At 38.4% G+C, this 20256-nt stretch overlaps 1 protein-coding gene across 37 annotated transcripts in view; it reads left to right on the top strand.

The window, feature by feature from the left end:
* The window catches only part of PTPRD (protein tyrosine phosphatase receptor type D), a 2318035-nt gene that overhangs the window by 2139963 nt on the left and 157816 nt on the right, over positions 1 to 20256 (top strand). For 20 of the 37 annotated variants that reach the window (XM_030813761.1, XM_030813755.1, XM_030813060.1 and 17 more), the window contains 4 exons: positions 4222 to 4809; positions 5243 to 5343; positions 6193 to 6452; positions 19396 to 19486. In XM_030813761.1, coding sequence (XP_030669621.1) covers positions 4222 to 4809; positions 5243 to 5343; positions 6193 to 6452; positions 19396 to 19486 — 1040 coding nt within the window. The remainder of the gene's footprint in view (positions 1 to 4221; positions 4810 to 5242; positions 5344 to 6192; positions 6453 to 19395; positions 19487 to 20256) is intronic. The other 17 variants (XM_030814138.1, XM_030814097.1, XM_030813953.1 and 14 more) reach the window with 3 other exon arrangements.

The raw sequence follows: 20256 nt of genomic DNA, 5'->3' as shown, positions 1-20256 counted from the left end.
TTATATGTCATGATGTAAATTAGAGTTATTTACTTTGTAGCTGGACCTTCTCTGCTTCTTCCAATATGTTCATTAAGACCCTGCCGAAAAATGACCTTCCAACTCCCCTGAGTAATTATTTAAGACCCTTTCATCTTAGCAACCCTCAAGCTCCAGTGCTGGAGTGAGCAGAACCATTGAACCAACAGCTGGCATGACTTATAAAAGTAGTCTACAGAATAACCCTAAGGCATTAGAAACCTGAGCCAGACTCCACAGATCACACAGCCGATTCCACCTGATTATTTTCCTAACTAGAATATGCCTGTATTAGAGAACATGGACCCTGCTGTATCCGTCTTTATTTCGTCACTCACCTACCTGTGTGCCAGTGTACAAGTATTTGCACAAAGTGAATTGTTGGTAAATGTTTGATACCTATAGTGTTTCTGGAAGCCAGGAATGCAGTGAGTTCCATTGCCAATCTGTGGAGTTTGGGAGAATTCTTTTTAACTATATATTCAATGATACAGAACTCTCCTCATTCCTTTTCTCTTTTTAATCCTATCAGTCATTCCCTGGATAAAATACCACAACTGTCCCAAACCCTTACTCCAGCCTACTTAAACTGCATTTACTAATTCTATTATTCACATGCTTATGGAAATTTTAGGCATCCCTTCGTGTGACCCTTCATGTGGCCAGGCTCTCCTGAGGTGATATTGGGTGTTCTTCCCCAAGCTGCATAAGCATTCATTTCTTTACTGAATCCATCCTTTATGCTTTGTGGCACTTCCAGGCTGGTTGTCTCATCGTTTTCAGGCTTAGTAAAACTTCTGCCCAGGGAAGGAGTGACTGTTGTGGGTTTAGCAATAGAGAGCAGACTGAGATCCTCCTGTACAGCAGGGGAAGCCAGTAGGTCAGAGCTAACACTCTTATTTCTATATCATTACTTTAATCTCATGATTCCAAGCCAACAAGCCTTTCTGTCCCAGGATAAGAAAGGTCATGCCAACATCAAAAACAAAAGAGATTACTCCATCCTAAGCTTTAACTCCCACAGAAGAATAAATGTATACATTGACAAAGTCTGTGGGTTTTTTCCTAGACTTTGCCAGCCTGTTAGATTTCTCCAAATGTGCACCATAGCAATATTATGAAGTGAAACATCAGTTAATAAGAACATGCTCATAAATGACAAATATTAGAATGCAATCTCTATTTGTGATCTAGATAAAAAAATTTATTTATCCTAGCTTTACCTGCATCTTACGGAAACAGGATACACGGTATATGTATTATTATGCAGTTCGTTGGAACTAGAATTTCAAAAAATTTTAATAAATATGTTCAATCTGTTGTCTCTGGAGAATATTGAGAATTAATAGTTGTGTTTCCACCCACTCGTTTCAACTGAGTTTCATATATTGAAGGCTGTATTCTCTGCTGAAAGCTCTGTTTCACCATGGATTTTTCTCAGCAGAGACTCAGGTGTTTAATCCTTGACATCATCACTGACATTTGGACAAATCGTGTAAATGCTCTATATACATAAAGGGGAATTAAAGATGTCTGCCAATGTCCCTACCTTAAAGCACTATTTTAAAATTAAGATAATTGTAAATATATTAAAAGCAAATGGAATAGTTCACACAGTTTCCAACTTATGGATGGGTGGTGTTCTGAGAGTGTTGGTTGTTAAGATCTCTGGATGCATTTTTCCTGAGGAACACAATGAGTACACAATGATGTGGTTCCTGGGCCTACCTTCAACACACATGTTTTATATATACAACACAACACACACGTTTTATATCTACAACACAACACACACGTTTTATATCTACAACACAACACACACGTTTTATATATACAACACAACACACACGTTTTATATATACAACACAACACACACGTTTTACATATACAACACAACACACACGTTTTATATACACAACACAACACACGTTTTATATCTACAACACAAAACACACGTTTTATATATACAACACAACACACACGTTTTACATATACAACACAACACACATGTTTTATATACACAACACAACACACACGTTTTATATACACAACACAACACACACGTTTTATATATACAACACAACACACGTTTTATATATATAACACAACACACATGTTGTTGAATAATTATTTATCTAAAAACTTTAGAAACTATTGTTCTCATACATTGTAGGTTAGCTGAGTTATATAAGCATGTGATGAATCTTCCCAGCATGTGAAACAAAACTGTTGCTCCATTGGTTAAGGAAGTAAATATCTTAATGATATTTCTTAGAGCAGAGCACATCTCCACTTGGTTCTCACTTTCTGAAATACAAAATGAAGAGGCTATATCAGTCCATCTCTGAGGTTAATATTCTGTGTATTGTCTCATAATCTTTTTAGTGATTTTTTTTTACCTTAATCCATATCCTATATCCTCATGGTATGATTTTTTATCACCTGTCTCCCGTTACTGTAAGTTTTCCTCCTTTCCTACCATCTTTCTTTTCTTCACGTTCATAATTTAGAGACACAGTTTCACTGTCACTCAGGCTGGACAGCAATGGTGTGATCATAGCTCACTGTAGGCTGAAACTCTTTGGCTCAAGCAATTCTCCCACCTCAGCCCCCTGAGTGGCTAAGACTACAGACATGTGACACCATGCCTTTTCCACCCCCCTGCCGTAGAGATAAGGTCTTGCTATGTTGCCAAGCTGTTTGTTTGTTTGTTTGTTTGTTTTTGAGACGGAATTTGCTCTTGTTGCCCAGGCTGGAGTGCAGTGGCACGATCTCGGCTCGCTGCAACCTCTGCCTCCCGGGTTCAAGTGATGCTCCTGCCTCAGCCTCCCGAGTAGCTGGGATTACAGGCATGCACCACCACGCCTGGCTATTTTTGTATTTTTAGTAGAGACAGGGTTTCTCCATGTTGGTCAGGCTGGTCTCAAACTCCCAACCTCAGGTGATCCACCCGCCTCTGCTTCCCAAAGTGCTGGGATTACAGGCGTGAGCCACCACACCCAGCCGCTGGTTTTGAACTCTTGGGCTCAAGCAGTCCTCCCACTTTAGCTCCCAAAGTGCTGGGATTACAGACATGAGCCACCATTCTTGGCCTTTCTTCTTCTTTCTGTTAACTTGGTTTAGTTTTTATTCTGATGACCCTCCCTCAATGTCTTTCACTGTGGATTCCAGGAATAATTGCTCTCCATTAAAAATAAATACAGATATAATAATGCATTGAATGAGTAGATTAGAACTTTTCACATATCTAACTTAAAGATAAATAAATTCCGTATTCATTGGAAGCTAGCCTTTCACCATAAAAAGTTTAATATTCAGATTATTAATAATTATGATTAATATTAATAGAATGCAGAACCTCATGCTAAGACTTTTACATGAATTTCCTCATTTACTATTCATAAGAACAATATAAAATAGATCTTAATATAATTCCCATTTTACAGATGAAGAACTTGATGAAGATGAATGATGTGGATAGTAAAGTTAGACAGAAAGTGCAAATTAAATTCATAGTAAGTCGATACCATATTATTTTGTGGTTTTTTTTTTAAACTTTTAAGCAACATAACAGCACAATTAAGCATTTAAGCAGTCGACTCCAGACAGAGGTGGGTTTGCCTTATAGATTTCTCACTTGTTACATGCTGGCCTTGGAAAGTTTTCTACCTCTCTGGGCCTCAATTTTCTCATTATAGAAGATAGAGATAATAATAACTAATCTGAGAATGTAGTGAGGAGTCAGGAATGTAAACCAACTGTGAATACTCTATGCAATGCACTTAGCCTGGCGCCGGTACATTGCAGATACTCAATGAATAAATAATCATTATAGTTATTCTTATTAGTGGTATCTAATTAGCTGATCTTTGCTCAAATTAATTTATCTTTGATATGAACCTTTATGTATGAAGGTTTAAAACGTGCAGGTGTCAAAATAATTCCCTTAAGCTGTTGTTTCAATGATAATTTCTGTTTTGTGTTCATTATCAAATTCTGGTATCTCAGCCTACTTTAATAAAGTAAGACAAGAAGCATATTTCCACAAAGGTATGTAGGTCCAAGATTGCCTGTTTTGTTTTGTTTTGTTTTGGTAAGTAAGAAAATGGGAATACCAGTAGAGTGGAACTCCCTCATTTGGCAGTGACTGAAATGTGAACGTTCAAATTGGTTGGTCTTACCACTCCCTCCCATGTGCTCCAGTTCCAGGGAAACCTCGGCTTGTGATTAACCACACTCAGATGAATACTGCTCTTATTCAGTGGCACCCTCCCGTGGACACATTTGGACCTCTTCAGGGCTACCGTCTAAAATTTGGCCGCAAGGATATGGAGCCACTTACTACTCTTGAGTTCTCTGAAAAAGAAGATCACTTTACAGCTACAGACATCCACAAAGGAGCATCATACGTCTTCAGGCTCTCAGCCAGAAACAAAGTGGGCTTTGGGGAGGAGATGGTGAAGGAGATTTCCATTCCAGAAGAAGTACCAATTGGATTCCCTCAAAACCTTCACTCAGAAGGCACCACTTCAACCTCCGTCCAGTTATCTTGGCAACCACCTGTCCTGGCAGAGAGAAATGGCGTTATCACCAAGTATACCCTTCTTTATAGGGATATCAACATCCCCCTTCTCCCAATGGAGCAGCTTATTGTTCCAGCTGACACCACTATGACACTCACTGGCTTAAAACCAGATACCACATATGATGTAAAAGTACGTGCTCATACGAGCAAAGGGCCCGGGCCATATAGTCCCAGTGTCCAGTTCAGGACACTGCCTGTGGATCAAGGTAGGATTTGTCTGCTTGTGGCCTTCCTCCTTTAAAGGAATGTCAGTCATTGGAAATCAGTATTTTGAAGCTATAATAACTGATCAGCCCATTCATATTAATAGGTTCAGCAAAAACAAAAAGGTAAAGTATGTAAAACTTACTACGTCTTGGATGCCTTAGATTTCAGTTATAGAATATCAAGCAAGTCTGGCTGACAGCACCCCAATGTCCTCAGGTAAGGAAAACACAATAGAGTTGGCTGAATTGGAGAGAAAGGAAAGATCTTTGTGAGAATGGGGTATTAAAATGAATGCTCTAAACAGGTAGGAAAATCATACTTCTCTCCCTGATCAAAGTAGACAGCATCTAGCATAAGCCCTATGGTCCATGGTGGAAAGGACAGGTCATCTGTTTTAAGAATAGTTTAAATACACTGTTTCTCCTTTTCCAGCAGTGTTTGCAAAAAATTTTCATGTCAAAGCAGTAATGAAGACTTCCGTGTTGCTGTCTTGGGAGATTCCAGAGAATTACAACTCCGCCATGCCTTTCAAAGTAAGTTGTTTTCTAATTTGTAAGAAATCACAGATAAAAGTAGAGGGGACCGTTTATCTGGGTAAGTTATTTGCACTGCAAGCAGACCACTTTGTTTTGGCCACATGTCCTTGCTATTTTCATTTGTGACTTTCACATGGGAGACAGTTTGGTGCTTTGTAAGTGTGTCCTTTTCACTCTGAAGAGGGAGCAGGAGCTTAAATCCAGGGCTGGCATCACTTGTAGGTTACCTACTACTTTGAACTTGAACTTTTTACATCTAAGCTAGTGCTTTTGTTTTTCAGCCAGAGAATGAAATTTACATGGATTCTACCTATTTATATTATAATACCCTGGGAGTTTCTGAATTTGTTTGTTGGCCTGTATTCTTGGCACATTTTAAACTCTGACTTGCCATTAAGAGATGTTAGCAAGTACATATTTATGAAGTAAGAAATAGAGAAACATTTTTGAAAGTAAAAATATATTTATAAAGAGGAACCAAAACCTTTAGAAAATAGGCAATATTGATAATACATTGAAATGTAGAGCTTTTCTGCACATATTCCATTAAGATCACATACAACTGACAGGTCTAATATTGATAAGTTATTATATATATATATATATATATATATATATATGTCTTTGTGTATTTTTGATAGACTGGGAAATATTTTATCATTACACAGTAGGAAATGACAGGAAAATTGATGTGATCTCCAGAATTATGACTACTCATGGGCTTAGAAATCACGTAAAATTAGAATTGACTATATATACATTTTCCATAAGCAAGTGCACATTGGTTTAGAAAATATGTTTTGCCTCTCTGATAACCAGATTTTTTTATTGGTTTTATCTCTTTAGATTCTTTATGATGATGGGAAAATGGTAGAAGAAGTGGATGGCCGAGCCACACAGAAGTTAATTGTCAACCTGAAGCCTGAGAAGTCATATTCATTCGTGCTGACAAATCGTGGAAACAGTGCTGGTGGGCTGCAGCACAGGGTCACAGCAAAGACTGCACCAGATGTATTACGTACCAAGCCTGCCTTCATTGGGAAGACCAACTTGGATGGCATGATTACTGTGCAACTGCCTGAAGTACCTGCAAATGAGAATATAAAGTAAGTTGATTGAAGGATTAGGGCTGAAGGAAAGAATTATAGGTAAATAAGAACGTTATATCTCAAAATTATAGAGGTCATAAAAGAAGATACTGCTTAATGTTGTGAAAGATTCTTCTGCTCAGACTCCCAGTTTTGCTATCCGCATTCTGTTACAACGTGTCCTAGTATTCATCGTAACACAGATTTTTGTTAATTTAACACTGAGTTTTTAATCTGTGTTGCAGGGACAGTGTTATTTAGGAGAAACAGAAAAACTTACAGAACATGGTTCTTACTACAAAGCGTTTTGTTTGTTTTTGTTTTGAGACGGAGTCTCACCCTGCCACCCAGGCTGGAGTGTAGTGGCGCGATCTCAGCTCACTGCAACCTCCACCTCCCAGGTTCAAGCGATTCCGTTGCCTCCGCATCCTGAGTAGCTGGGATTGCCTCAGCCTCCCGAGTAGCTGGGATTGCAGGTGCCTGTTGCCATGCCTGGCTAATTTTTTGTATTTTTAGTAGAGGCAGGGTTTCACCATGTTAGCCAGGATGGTTTCAACCTCCTGACCTCATGATCCGCCCGCCTTGGCCTCCTCAAGTGCTAGGATTACAGGTGTGAGCCACCGTGCCCAGCTACTACAAAGCATTTTATGTCATAGTTTATGGAATAAGGTGATTAACTCTAATATTTGGCAAAATATTTTTCTAATTATGAAGAAGTCTTACAAAGTACTGAAAGGTTGAAAAAAATGGGGGGAAATTAGATAATGGTGTATGACAGTGATGTATTAAAAATAGGAAAAATTCCAAAAAGTTAAAGGCAAAAATGACATTTGGAAAAAATATAAACATTAGAAAATTCAAGTTTTCTGGTTTGAATTTAGCACAGCATAGAGGCCAACAGGCCTGAAGTGGAAAATTAAATCCAGTCAATTAAGTAGTTTGTCCAAGGACATATAGCTAGTTGGTTGCATAACTAATAGAAGAGAAAAGTATTTTCATCAAAATGTATGAACTACAAGTACAGTGGTGGACCCCGGGGAATAAAAAAAGTTGGATTCCTGACTTCAAAGACCTTACCATAGAGTGAGAGAGATACAGAGAAACAGACAGATGTAGTAAGCATTAATGATAGAATTGTGCTTTATCTTAAGAGCAGCTAATTCAGAATGGGTCAAGGAAGTTTCTGAACTTAATCTTAAGGGATAAATAGGAGGCATACAAATAATAAAAGAGAGACTATATGCAAAGGGAGCAGTATGTGCATAGGCCCATTACTGAAGGCACTCAGTGGTGCCATACGGCTGGATCCCAGAGTGCCTGGCCACAAGTGACAAGAGAAGGAAGAAGGAGGAATACAAGAGCCAAGGGTATACCCAGAAGTGAAAACTATATCCTCTAGACAATGGGAACCCATTAAAGCTCTTTATGCAGGAGAGTGGCATGATAACATTTCTATAATACATAGTAAAATTCCATTTTAGGAAATAGTTGTTGCGCATCTATTGTTCTACCTGTTTGGAATAAGAATAAATCCTTTCTCGTTTCTTTTATCTCACACCCTCAAGTTTAGGTGAAACTTGCTATGCCAGGTTTGAAGGTCGAGCAGAGAGGCATTTATTCATAGTTCATGCATTGTTGGAAGTTGGTTAGATGGGAGCACCATAGAGATAGTGGTAGAGAAAATTGTTGGGAGGTGGTCACATAGTTGACTCTAGGCAAATAACAAGATTCTGAAGGAAGATGATGATGATGGAAATAGGATGCAGAGGCAGACATGAGATACACTAGAGTAGTAGTACAGCATACATTGGTAGCTGCTTTAATGATGAGATCAGGAGAGTAAAATATGGCTCTGAGGTCTCAGCTTGGATGACAATGAATGATGCCGTCATCCTAAAGGATAAAAAAATTCAGAAGTCCATGAGTTTAATGTTGTATGTATTAATATGAAATATCAGTGAAATACCTAGTTAGAAGTGTGGGCTTAGAGAAGTTATTAAGATTAAAGATGGCCAGGCATGGTGGCTCACGCCTGTAATCCCAGCACTTTGGGAGGCCAAGGCGGGCAGATCACGAGGTCAGGAGTTCGAGACCAGCCTGACCAAAATGGCGAAACCCCATCTCTACTAAAAATACAAAAATCAGCCGGGCATGGTGGCGCACACCTGTAATCCCAGCTACTCAGGAGACTGAGGCAGGAGAATCGCTTGAACCTGGGAGGTGGAGGTTACAGTGAGCCAAGATTGTGCCGCTGCACTTCAGCCCGAGCAACAGATCTATACTCCGTCTCAACAACAACAACAAAAAATAAATAAAATAAAAATAAAAAAGGATTATAGATACGCATTTAGGAGTTATTAACAAGATAGCAATGGTTTCATGGAAGAAGACAGAATCATTGAAGCAATGAGGGGAAAATGTGAAGCAAAAGACTAAAATAAAGGTCTCAGTTAATAGGAAGAAGAGAGCCAGTAGAGGACACAGAGAGGGATTATTAGAAATCTAAGAGGAGAACTGAGCCAGAGCAGCATGGCAAAGGGATTTTGTAGGAGAAAAACTCAAAAAGTGATCAAAAACTCCCGAAACTCCAGAAAACTTAAAGCAGATGGCTGAGAAAATCAGGTATTAAAAAATGAAATCAGAAATAAGAAGTTTTAAAATAGGATAATTTGTGTAATTTAGGTATAATTAATAAATTCAGACATGATACACATCCTAAAACAATCTTTCCTGAGTAAACGTTCAGTTATTGTTTGATAAAATAATTGATGAATTTCAACTAGGTGAGAATTTCAAAAAGATTATTACTAAAATCAGTGAAAAGAATTTCTAAAAGATTATTATTAAAATAAATTCAGTGAAAAGAATTTCTAAAAGATTATTCATAAAATAAATTCAGTGTAAAATAAGGTCTTCACATTTGTCTACTCTTATTTTTCTTTTTTTTTTTTTTTTTTTTGGAGACGGAGTCTCACTCTGTCACCCAGTCTGGAGTGCAGTGGCACCATCTGTGCTCATTGCGAGCTCTGCCTCCTGGGTTCACGTCATTCTCCTGCCTCAGCCTCTCGAGTAGCTGCGACTACAGGAGCCCACCACCACGCCTGGCTAATTTTTTGTAGTTTTAGCAGAAACGGGGTTTCACCATGTTAGCCAGGTTGGTCTCGATCTCCCGACCTCGTGATCTGACCCCTCAGCCTCCCAAAGTGCTGGGATTACAGGCATGAGCCACGGCGCCCGGCCCTTCTTTTTCTATAATCCAGAAATCTGAAAATGAGAATGGAGTATTTGTGTAATTTTTATCCCAACCAATTTCAGTATGACAGTGGGATTATATTCATTGATTTGTGTATTCATTCTGAATGTTTATTAATTGATCTTGACAGATAAAGGATATTTATGAATTTTTAAAACCACTTTCTTGAAATATAATTGATATGTAAGAACCTGTGCATATTTAATTTATACAACTCAATGAGTTTGGGGATAAGTATTTACCTATAAAACCATCAAGGCCATAGACCTACCAGTTACTTCTTGATCACCCACCCTAACAGCAGTCAATGTTAATGTTTCAGGGATTCAGTAGCGACAGTGTGTTCTTTCTCATTGTTCTCATACAGCATAGTTAATTGGGCAATTTGGACAAGCAAAGAGTTCACTGAAGCAGAGTCCTATAATAGAGAAAATTAGATAGATAAGGGAGGCTGTAGACGAGGCTCCTAACTCCGGCTTATTAGTTCAGCAGTCCTAGAGAAAGTGACAACTGAGGCTTTTTAAGCCAAGACTTCAAAAGTGACAGGAAGTTAGCTGGGCCATGGGAGTGGGAGTGGAGAGACAGCCGTTCACTCAGAGGATAGAGCGTCTCTGATGGTGTGGAGGCAAGAGAAGGACTAGCAATTGTTGTTTGGCCACATTGTACTTGTCTACCTCTTAAGACTTTCCTGCTGGCATCCAACAAATATATATTCTATACACACTATTTTGTCAGGGCTATTTCTGGGAATAGAAAGATGACTGAGATTAAGTCCTACCTTATAGTAAGGGAATAGATTCAGAAAACAGATAATGTGAATATAATGGGATGGGTACTGCCAGGTGTTGTGGAAACATAAGTATCAAGTTTTAGCCCAACTTGGGTGTCAGGGGAGGCCTCCTGAAGGAGATCATATCTAATCTGAATCTGATAGTGTGAGAAAGATTTAAGAAAGGTGAAAAAGTTACAAATAATGAAAGAACAGGGAAAAGATAGACTATAAGTTCATTCCATTAAAAAAACATGCATGTCTCTTCAGGAAAAGAGCAGTTGAAAGAGGAAAATAGTATAGTATATTCTTGAGCATTTACTATTAATTTCATTTTCAATACTTTTATTTATATAAAAAATGACCTTTAAGAGGCTGTTCCCCAAATTGTATTGCCAAAATGTGTTAGCTATTATTGGAAACTGGCACTTGTAGTCTATTGGTGGTCAACTTCAGTTTCATTTTCCAATTTCTGAAGGAGTTGCGAATATTGCAGAATGTTTTCTACCTTTGTCAGTTTTTTTTTTTAGCTTGTTCAATTTTTTTGTTTTATTTATGCACTTTCCCCTTCTGTATATGAAAAGGGAGTCAGGGAAAAGGTATAAAACTTTGACATCACAGAAATGAGACCATTATGAAGCAGAAAAAGAAAGCAAACTATTATGGACATTTTTTGTTTTCTAGAAATGAATTAAAGATTCTCAGAAATACATTACAACCACTTTGGGGAAGAAATGAGTGAAAGACTAAACCAGGAAAGTACTTGAGTGAGAAAAGTATCAAAGAAATAGAAAATGAAAAGCAAATCTTTTAGTGAAAAGCCTTAGATGATTTCTATTTAGTGGAATTCTTAAAAGGGTAATAGTGTAAGGTTACTGTTCCTGTTTTCTAGATTGGTTAATGTAGCACGGTCAGGTATTACAAGAAGCTCCGTGCCACGCTGTGTCACTTGCAGTGGTTGGCAAGTTTAGAAATTAGGAAAGGTTGTAGCTTTTTATTCAATATTCTATGAGAAAAAATGTGAGGAAGAAACAGAACTCATTCCAGAACTGTGGGCAGGTTGCTAACTTTTATTTAGATGAACGCTATCCAGAAAAATGCTTCCTATTTGTTTTCAAGCAAAATGCAGTTTTGGTGATTGACACCTGTTTTCTCGACCAACAGAAACCATGCTTTCATTTCTGGCCAAGCTGATGAGGAGGTCTTGGCCCCTACTCCTTAACTCCTCAACACCTAAAAAGTGTCTAATGATTTCTAATTAATTTAATATCTCTTTACTTTCATACTTGTTTTTTGTATTTTTTGTGTGCCACATCAGGAGAGTTCCCTCACAGAAAGGCTAAATTTCTTTTGTAACAGCCTTAAGGATACTGCAAGTTCTGGTATCAGGAATTCTGTGGTGCTTAAACCTACTATTTAAATAGATTTGGGGAGCAGAATGCCGGTCAGATCTAGCAGTGCTACTGTTGTTCAGAAGCAAGTTGTAATGACACAGGGAACTTCTGTGACTTTATAGAGCAGAATTTTACTCTGGGTATTTAAAAAATGTACAACACAGATTATACTAAGAGAAAAAACTACCAGAAAGTACTCAATGTAAATTAATTTTACGACAACCATTTTATGTTTATAAAAAATGGAAATAAAGAATAAGGGTATTTTATAAAATTTTCAATTTCTTTGGTCTTACTAATTTGTTCTCAACTTTTTCTCTTAAACAAGAAGATTTTTATGGAAGCATGGCTTACGGTGTTGCTTCATAAGATTTGTGTTCCACTATTAGCAGCCTAATGAAGAGTAATTAATCATGTGTTTGTGAGTTACAGTAGTGAAGGCTTAAATTTGTATAGTACTTTGCAATTTACTGAGGATATTAGGTTTCATTTAAGACTCACAATAACCCTGTGAGGTAGGTATTCTTCCTCTAATTTACATATGGGTAAAATGAGGACCAATGGTACTAAGTGGCCTGGCCAAGATCATACAGCTGATACTGGTAATAGTTAATACGAACAGAGGGCATAGTAGGTGCTATGCAAAGGACGTTACACACATTAACTGATGTAATCCTCCCAGGAATGGTGCTCCTCTTTTTATAGCTGGGGAACACACAATATACACTGACTTGCCCCAGCCGGCAACACAAAACCAGAGAGGAAAGACTTGAATCCAGGCAGTCTGGCTCCAGAGCCCTGCCTCTGTGACCATAAGTTTATTGGTCAAAATAGAACTTTTTTTTTTCTAGGTCAATTGATAACTGGTTGAAACTCCAAAAGAAGTAGACATAAACAGGACTTCCCCAGACAAACCTTAGAACTAAGAGTGACCAGGCATATGTGCTTGGGTACAGATCACAGAAGTGTGTGTTTAATGCCATGAAGCAATAAAGTCAGTGGGTTGCCATGAGAATTTAAGGAGCGGTAAAGCAGGAGGCTTACGCAAGGAATGACATTCATCATTAAAGTCCTAGATGGATTTTTCACCTCCCAGTTAAATAACATGTTTGAGAATACTAATACACACTAATACAAAAAGCCTGACTGAATTTGAAGTGGGACTGCCACAAAAACCAGAGCTTGCCTTCTCATATAATTATGGGGAACTGGGCCCCTTGATGATAACATATTAAATGAAATTAGTAAAACTTTACTTAATGTAATTAAAACTCTGAAGGTTAGATTTAACTTATCTAATTAAATCTAATATACTGGGAAAACACAGCTTACTTTATAAGTAGTCAAGGGCTTTCCAGATATATTGATTCTGAAGTTATTTATTTTTCTATTACTTTAATAGTTAAAGTCTATTTTGAAAAGGTGTTTGGAGTCTAAACTCCAGGCTTGAGGCAGACAGGCAAAGCAGAATGTTGAGTTTAATTTTACCCATATATAAAGCTAGCTCCAAAAGCAATTTATTTTTTTATTTTCATTTCAAGCAAGTTCTTTCAGCTCATATGATTTGGTTGATATGAATTTGTAGGGCACATATTAGCTGCCCATTTCACTCCTCCAATATGAATCATCTTATCTTTCTTAATGTCCTGTGAGATTAGAACAAGGGTCACGAGTAGGCCAGTAAAGAAAAGAACGTTTGCAATAAGGAGTTATATTTTCTAGAAACTCTATTTGGGCATGCCATTGCTGGTTTGAAGAAAGGAGAAAAAGCTTGATGAGACTGAGAGTTGAAAATTCTGATGGAGAAGAACCGCCAAATATTTTTGACTGCCTGAGTTACGAGAGGCTTTAATTCCCGAGAGCCACCTCTTGTACCCACTTTCTTTACAGTGAAAGAATAATTCCATGATAAAATGGCAAAGTTAAGCAAATGTTAGGGGTACTATTTGTATGTCTGCTTTAGTAATGTTTTTGTAAGTATATAAATTTGTTGTATAAGAAAATTTATAGATTAAAATGGTTCATAGAGACCATATAATGGGGGTAATAGGTTTAAAAAAAATCAGGGAAGATTTCACTTAGAAAATAATCAGTTAGCAGATATTTAAGGAAAGAGAATAGTTAACTAGGTGGGAGTGACAGAAAGTTCTAGGCAGGTGGGAACAGAATGATCGATAGTTTAATGACAGAATGAACTAAGTCAGAGATCTACAACCCCTGGGCCGTGAATGGGTACCAGTTCCTAACCTTGTTAGGAACCCAACCACACAGCAGGAGGTAAGCAGTGAGGAGGGAGCATTACCACTGGAGCAAGCTCCGCCTCCTTTCAGATCAGTGGTGGCATTAGAATCTCTCAGGAACATGAACCCTATTGTGAACTGCACATGTGAGGGATTTAGGTTGCCGGCTCCTTATGAGAATCTAATGCCCGATGATCTGAGGTGAAACAGTTTCATCTCGAAACTATCCACCCAATCCCCACCCTGTCCGTGGAAAAAGTTTCTTCCATAAAATCAGTCCTTGGTGCCAAAAAGGCTAGGAACCACTGGACTAGGGTAAATGCAAGAAACTGAAAGCCTATCGAGCTATAGCTGAGAGGGCACAGTCAGAGGGATTCAGGCAAGATCCTGCTGGCCTTCTGATACCTTTCAGTCTTTATCCTAAGAGAAATGAGGATCCATTGAAATGTTTTAAAAAGTGGAAATGACACTACAAATTTTGTATTGTGATGTGAAAATTTCAGACTGCACTAGAAGGGGCTAAAGTCAATAGAGAGAGTTGAGAGAGTAAGGTCACAGTCTGGGCATGAGACATGGAATGAGGCCAGAAGAGTGGCAGTAGAGGTGGAGAGAAGCACATGCACTGGAGATAGGGTTTGGAAGTGATAGAACTTAGCAATAGATTGAGTATGACAGAGGGAGAGAATAAAAGCAGATTGTCAACGATAACACCTAGGTTTCTGGCTTGTGCACTGAAATGGATTGTAATGCAATATTAGGGAGAGTTTATTTTGAAAGGCATATTATTTCTTTTAACCACATTAAATTGGGGTACTTTTGTAACTTAAAGTCAGCTAAACCAGTGGAATTCAGAAGAACATTCTTGGCTAAAGATATGAATCTGGAAATCATCTGCATATAGCTAAGAACTGATGCCCTGAGTTGGAATGAGATCTAGGATGAAAATAGGGTCTGGATAGAAGTTCTGGGCCAGAGCCTTGAGGAATGTCACCATTGTAGCTGGGCCGCAGATGATAAATTCTGCTAAGGAAATGAGGTTAGCGTACAAAGAGATATACATAGAAATAACAGAAGAATATCACAGAGAAAGGGCTCAGAATGTTTCATGGAGAGTGTTAACATCTTAAAAGGTCTTCTAAGAGAGCAAGAAGGACAGAAGAGTATCAAAAACTCCCCTTTTGATGTATACCCTGGAGATCACTGAGCACCCTGGCAATGGCAGTGAGGTAGAGTGAGGAGGCAGGCGCTAAAGCCTAGTCAGCCGGGAAGTGAAGGGAAAGGGAGGCAGTGGGAGCAGCAGGAACACACAGCTATTTGCAGAATTTTGGCAGTCAGGAGTGGGAGAAAGAGAGGTGACTAGAGTGGGATGTGGTTTGTTTTGTTCTCTGTATGACACATATTTATACATGGTTGAAACCTAAGTGGTGGGATCAAATGGGGAAGGAGAAGTTGAGATATATGAGACAGAAGGAGTACAATGTATGGTTAACTTCCTAAGAAAGTGAGAAGATGGAAAACAATTCAAGAAATAGTTAATGGCCTTCAAAAGTAGGGCCAGCCCTTCTACTTTACCAATAGAAAATGTATGGTTTGTTTACAGATCTAGATAGGCTTGTAGTTTGGTAGACAGATGATGAGGGAATTCTTGTCTGAATCTTTGCATTTTCTGTGTATATAAGAGATGAGGCCATCTTCTAGTGGGGAGGTTTGAACATCCAAGGTTTCAAGCTAGAGGAGAAAGTGAAAATGTTACTGTGGAAAATGGAAGGACTAGGCAATTGAAGAAGTTATTAGGAAACTAGATAGTGGTAAGATTGCCAGGCCATGTTGAAGGCCTAACTGCGTTTGCTGATTCTGAATTTATGGCATTATTCTGCCCTGTGCTTTATTTCTCAAGCTGTGTTCAGCTCCCTGGATTCTGGCACAGAGAATGGCAAGTGCAGATTTCAGCTAAGGTAGAGTGGATGAGATGGTCTTTGGAAAGGGAGAATTGAAGAATCTGAGAGCTTCAGTGGTACATGGGCCAGACCTATGAAGGTTGAAATCACCCAGGATGATGGCAGAGTTTGGAGAAAAAAGAAGGCCGTGAACTCTGCCAAAGAATCTTCCCTGAGAGAAAGGAGATGCTGGGGGAGGTACTAGATGGCAAAAACCAGCCAAAGAAGATCATAATATAGCTGGATCGCGTGAACTTCAAAAAAGAAGGGGTTTGTTACTACAAAAGCAAGAGGGTGGAAGAAAAATACCTGCAGGAAGCGATGGGAAGCCAGGAAAGAAGCCCCAAACCCTGACTCTGAGGTTCATGGGCAGGGGAGGAGGGATGAATCCACAGCTGCCATATGAGAAGGCTGCAAAGGAAGCAGTACCCTCAGGGGAGAGACAGGTTGCGGGTAAGGCAAGGAAGTTGATGTTTACAAAGCCATAGTTACAGAGAGCACAGTTGAAATGTGTGGATTTAGACTGAGGTGAGGCTTTGTATAATACAGAATTTCAAATTGCCACCGCCCTATTTCTTTCAATGTGCAAGAGCTGCTTTGAAGCAAGCTTCACTTTGACTGCCCTAGATGAATGCTTTAGAGATCAGTGGAGAAAAAAGGTTGTGGATATCTGGCCGCACCGTTAATTAATTGCTGTGGGGGAGGCTGTTCAATTCTTATCCCAGCCACAAGTAAAATGAATAGTGGGGGAGTGCTGCTGAAGAAAGAATGGATTTTTTTTTTCATGTGCAAGAATGGCAACTCAAAGTATGAAAGCAGAAGAAAAAATTAATGAAACTCATCAGCTTAACCTTGATTTACAAGATTCTGAAGGAGGACAATGGTAGTGCTCTGATAATATAAAATATCATTGCATTTTTTCTGACTTTGTGCAGTTGGTAGTGAAAAGCAAGAGGTTCCTTGACAAGTGTGTTTATCAAGCACATCTGCAGTGTGATTTTGTACGCTCAGTTGCAGCCTCTGTCATTCTCCTCCATGCTCATTTAACATGATGGACTTGTTTGGCAAATCCTTCAGATGGTGGGAGGACAGGAAGAGGGGGAAGCTTACTCTGGATCATAAAATAAAAGATACTGGTCTCTGTCACACACTCCAACTCTGCCTTCTCCTCATCCTCCTTGATCATCATGATTATTTGTAGTAAAGAAAATGAATGGCTAGCTGGTGTAATCCTGTGTATCTGTTGATTAGTTGCTCAGGGCACCATGGAGAAAGTATTGTGGTATAATTGTCTGCTTTGAGTTGAATTCTCGATTAGGGGAAAAGAAGTTTGACAGGCTCCTTAACCTGCAGCTCACGGAATTTCATGGAGTCTTACTGAATAAGACAGTTCAGATGCGTCTCTCTGACCTGTGATGTTCATACTAGCCAGTAGCAGCTGGTATCTGTTTACTGCTACATGCCACACACACTATGCTGAGCACCTTTGGTTTATTTCCCCCCATATCACAGCCTGGTATTTTTTACTCACATATTTCAGAATATATAACAGATTCTGGGGTCTAAGCCCAAGATCAGCCCAAACTCCCAGCCAGACAAATCTCCAAGTGCCATGTTCTTCACCAGAATGCTCTAGAGCAGTGCCGTCCAACAAATGTAATGAAAGTCACATGTGACATTTTAAGTTTTCTAGTAGCAACAGTGAAAAAATAAAAAGCAGGTGAAATTAATTTTAATAATTTATTTTATTTAACCTAATATATCTAGGTTAGTTTATAATGTCATCATTATTTTAAAAATTATTACTGAGATATTTCACACTCTTTGTAATGCTAAGTCTTTGAAATGCAATATGTCTTTTACATTTACAGTGCATCTCAGTTTGGCCTAGTCACATTGGCAGTGCTCGATGGCCCCCAGGGGCTAGTGGATACCGTACTGAACAGCTCTGCTCTAGACTCTTAATGGAAACAGAGTTCTTAATCACAGAGAGTTTACTGAGTTTATTACAGGTTTTGCTTTGAGATGAATAGAAAGAGGCTTTGCTGGCCTCTGTGGTCTCTGTGATTGGTCTCTGTGATTCAGTGTGACACAGGGTTGGGAGTGTCCTTCGTCTTGTTTCTTTGTCCTATGTGGTGGCCTCCTCTTTTAAAGGTATGGGGGTGTGTTTAGGTCCGTGTGTGTGTGTTTTCATTTTCACAGTAAATCTCCACGAAGTGTATGGAGTCCTTAGAAAATACTTTATGACACATAGAGTAAATAAGAAAAAGAGACAGACCACTGTCACCATTAAGATAAATGTAGCTTTGCGTCCCATTACTATCTGTTTTAATTTGGCAATTATTTAATCTCTACAGATCTTTTTGCCTGTGACCAATCCTTGTAGCCTTATAGGTGATACCTAGGCTTTGCTCAAAGAATTTCTCTGTAGGAGGACAAAACCAGATTATGCATTTACTATAATACCTGAGAAGTAGGAAGTGATTAATATGTTATTATTATACGGTATGTTCAAAGTCCTTGTATAGTTACTACTAAAGATAGTATGAGCAGAATCCCTAAACAGGAATATGAAAGCAGAGTATATACTAAACTGAAGTGACAAAACAGCTTTACAAATAACCCATACCTATCTGTGGATGGGTGCCTTTATACATTCCTTAAATTTTAGTTGACTGTTTTCAGTGTAAGTATTCAGTTACTTTTGTCTTTTCATATAAATGTCATTATATTGATAGCTATTTTGAAGGCCCTTAAGTCGTGATTTTCTCCAATTTTCTTTGGTACTTACCTCGAGGTTTGCAATTTGATAGGTAGAAAAAGGAGGGAATTTTTAATGTCTTACTCTGTGCAATTATACCTAATTTTTGGTACTTAAAAATTTCTAATTCAAATGAAGAAGCATTTTAGGTTTGTATAAACAACAGTACTAGTAGTTATTTATGTGGGCTAGGAGTAAAATTTTTCTTATACATCCTCCTTTTAAAAACATCTTCTTATAAATTAATGTCGTAGAAAATATTTGGTTCAGCAGCTTGTGGTGGTAGATTGCAATATTCTAGCCTTGTATGTGTCCAGCACCAGGGCCCTAACAAACTATGCCTGCTCTGTTTATGATACCTAATAAAGAGCAGTCAACCATGATGATATTACCATACAAGATCATTGCAATCACACATAAATGTCTTCCCATGTTGTTTTTAAAATTGAACAAACAGGTGGTTATTTGTCATTGATGTAAGAAATGGACAAGTCACCCCATATCCATAATTTGCCTTCAGCCTCACTGGTCTGTGGAAGATTTAAGGGTATATCCACGTTTTCCTCCTTTGAACTAACCTAACTTTAATCTATTCATTCTTGTGCAGAGGTTACTACATAATAATCGTGCCTTTGAAGAAATCTCGCGGGAAATTTATCAAGCCATGGGAGAGTCCAGATGAAATGGAATTAGATGAGGTAACTATGTCATTGTTGGCTATGTCTTTCATTAGTTATTTAATTTGCTGCATATCCGTCCCCTCCCTGGGAGGCCTTTCAGGATCTAATCTGGGTGCTGGCTTCTCCATACCTAGCTGGTTGGATGGTTCAGTGCTTTGGGCATGCTAACCCCTGGGGATCCCAACAAAGATCCTTTGGCTTTAATGAAAAAACATTAAGCTGCAGTAAAGCTTACAACCTGTCTAATCTTTCTTGGCCTTAATATTTTGCCCCTTGCCCCTTGTAAAACATGATGTAGAGGTGTGTAAGGTGAAGTGAATTGTCAGCAAAGACTTAATCACCAGTGATATAAATCCCAAGGTCCCCTTCATTAGTGCAACAGTTGCTGAGGCTGTTACAAACACCAAATTGCAATTTGCAGCAGAGTTCATTTGACCTACTATACGGTCTTGACCAGTTTCTCACAGAATTCTGTTGATTACCAAATGTTTGCCTTATTCTACATTCTGTAGGTTTTCAGAGTCAAAAATGCGTTTAACTATAGAGAAAACAAATCACAAAATTGTGAGCAAAGCAAAATATGTAGAATAAGAAACAACAACTACTAAATATATAATGTGGATTTCCAAAATCTTGCAACAGCAGGTGCATTATAATTGGTACTCTTCTTGTATAAGGACATTTTTGAAAGGTAATGCATAACATGAAGAACAAGACATAATTACTACATACTTCTATTTAGATAAGAAAATATGATCCAGAAGTGTTGAGCTAGATCCCCAGAGGAC

Source organism: Nomascus leucogenys, chromosome 1a, assembly GCF_006542625.1.
Source record: "Nomascus leucogenys isolate Asia chromosome 1a, Asia_NLE_v1, whole genome shotgun sequence".
Classification (NCBI taxonomy): Eukaryota; Metazoa; Chordata; class Mammalia; order Primates; family Hylobatidae; genus Nomascus; species Nomascus leucogenys.
The sequence above is the reverse complement of the archived record's forward strand: the minus strand, read 5'-3'. Positions and strand labels throughout refer to the sequence as shown.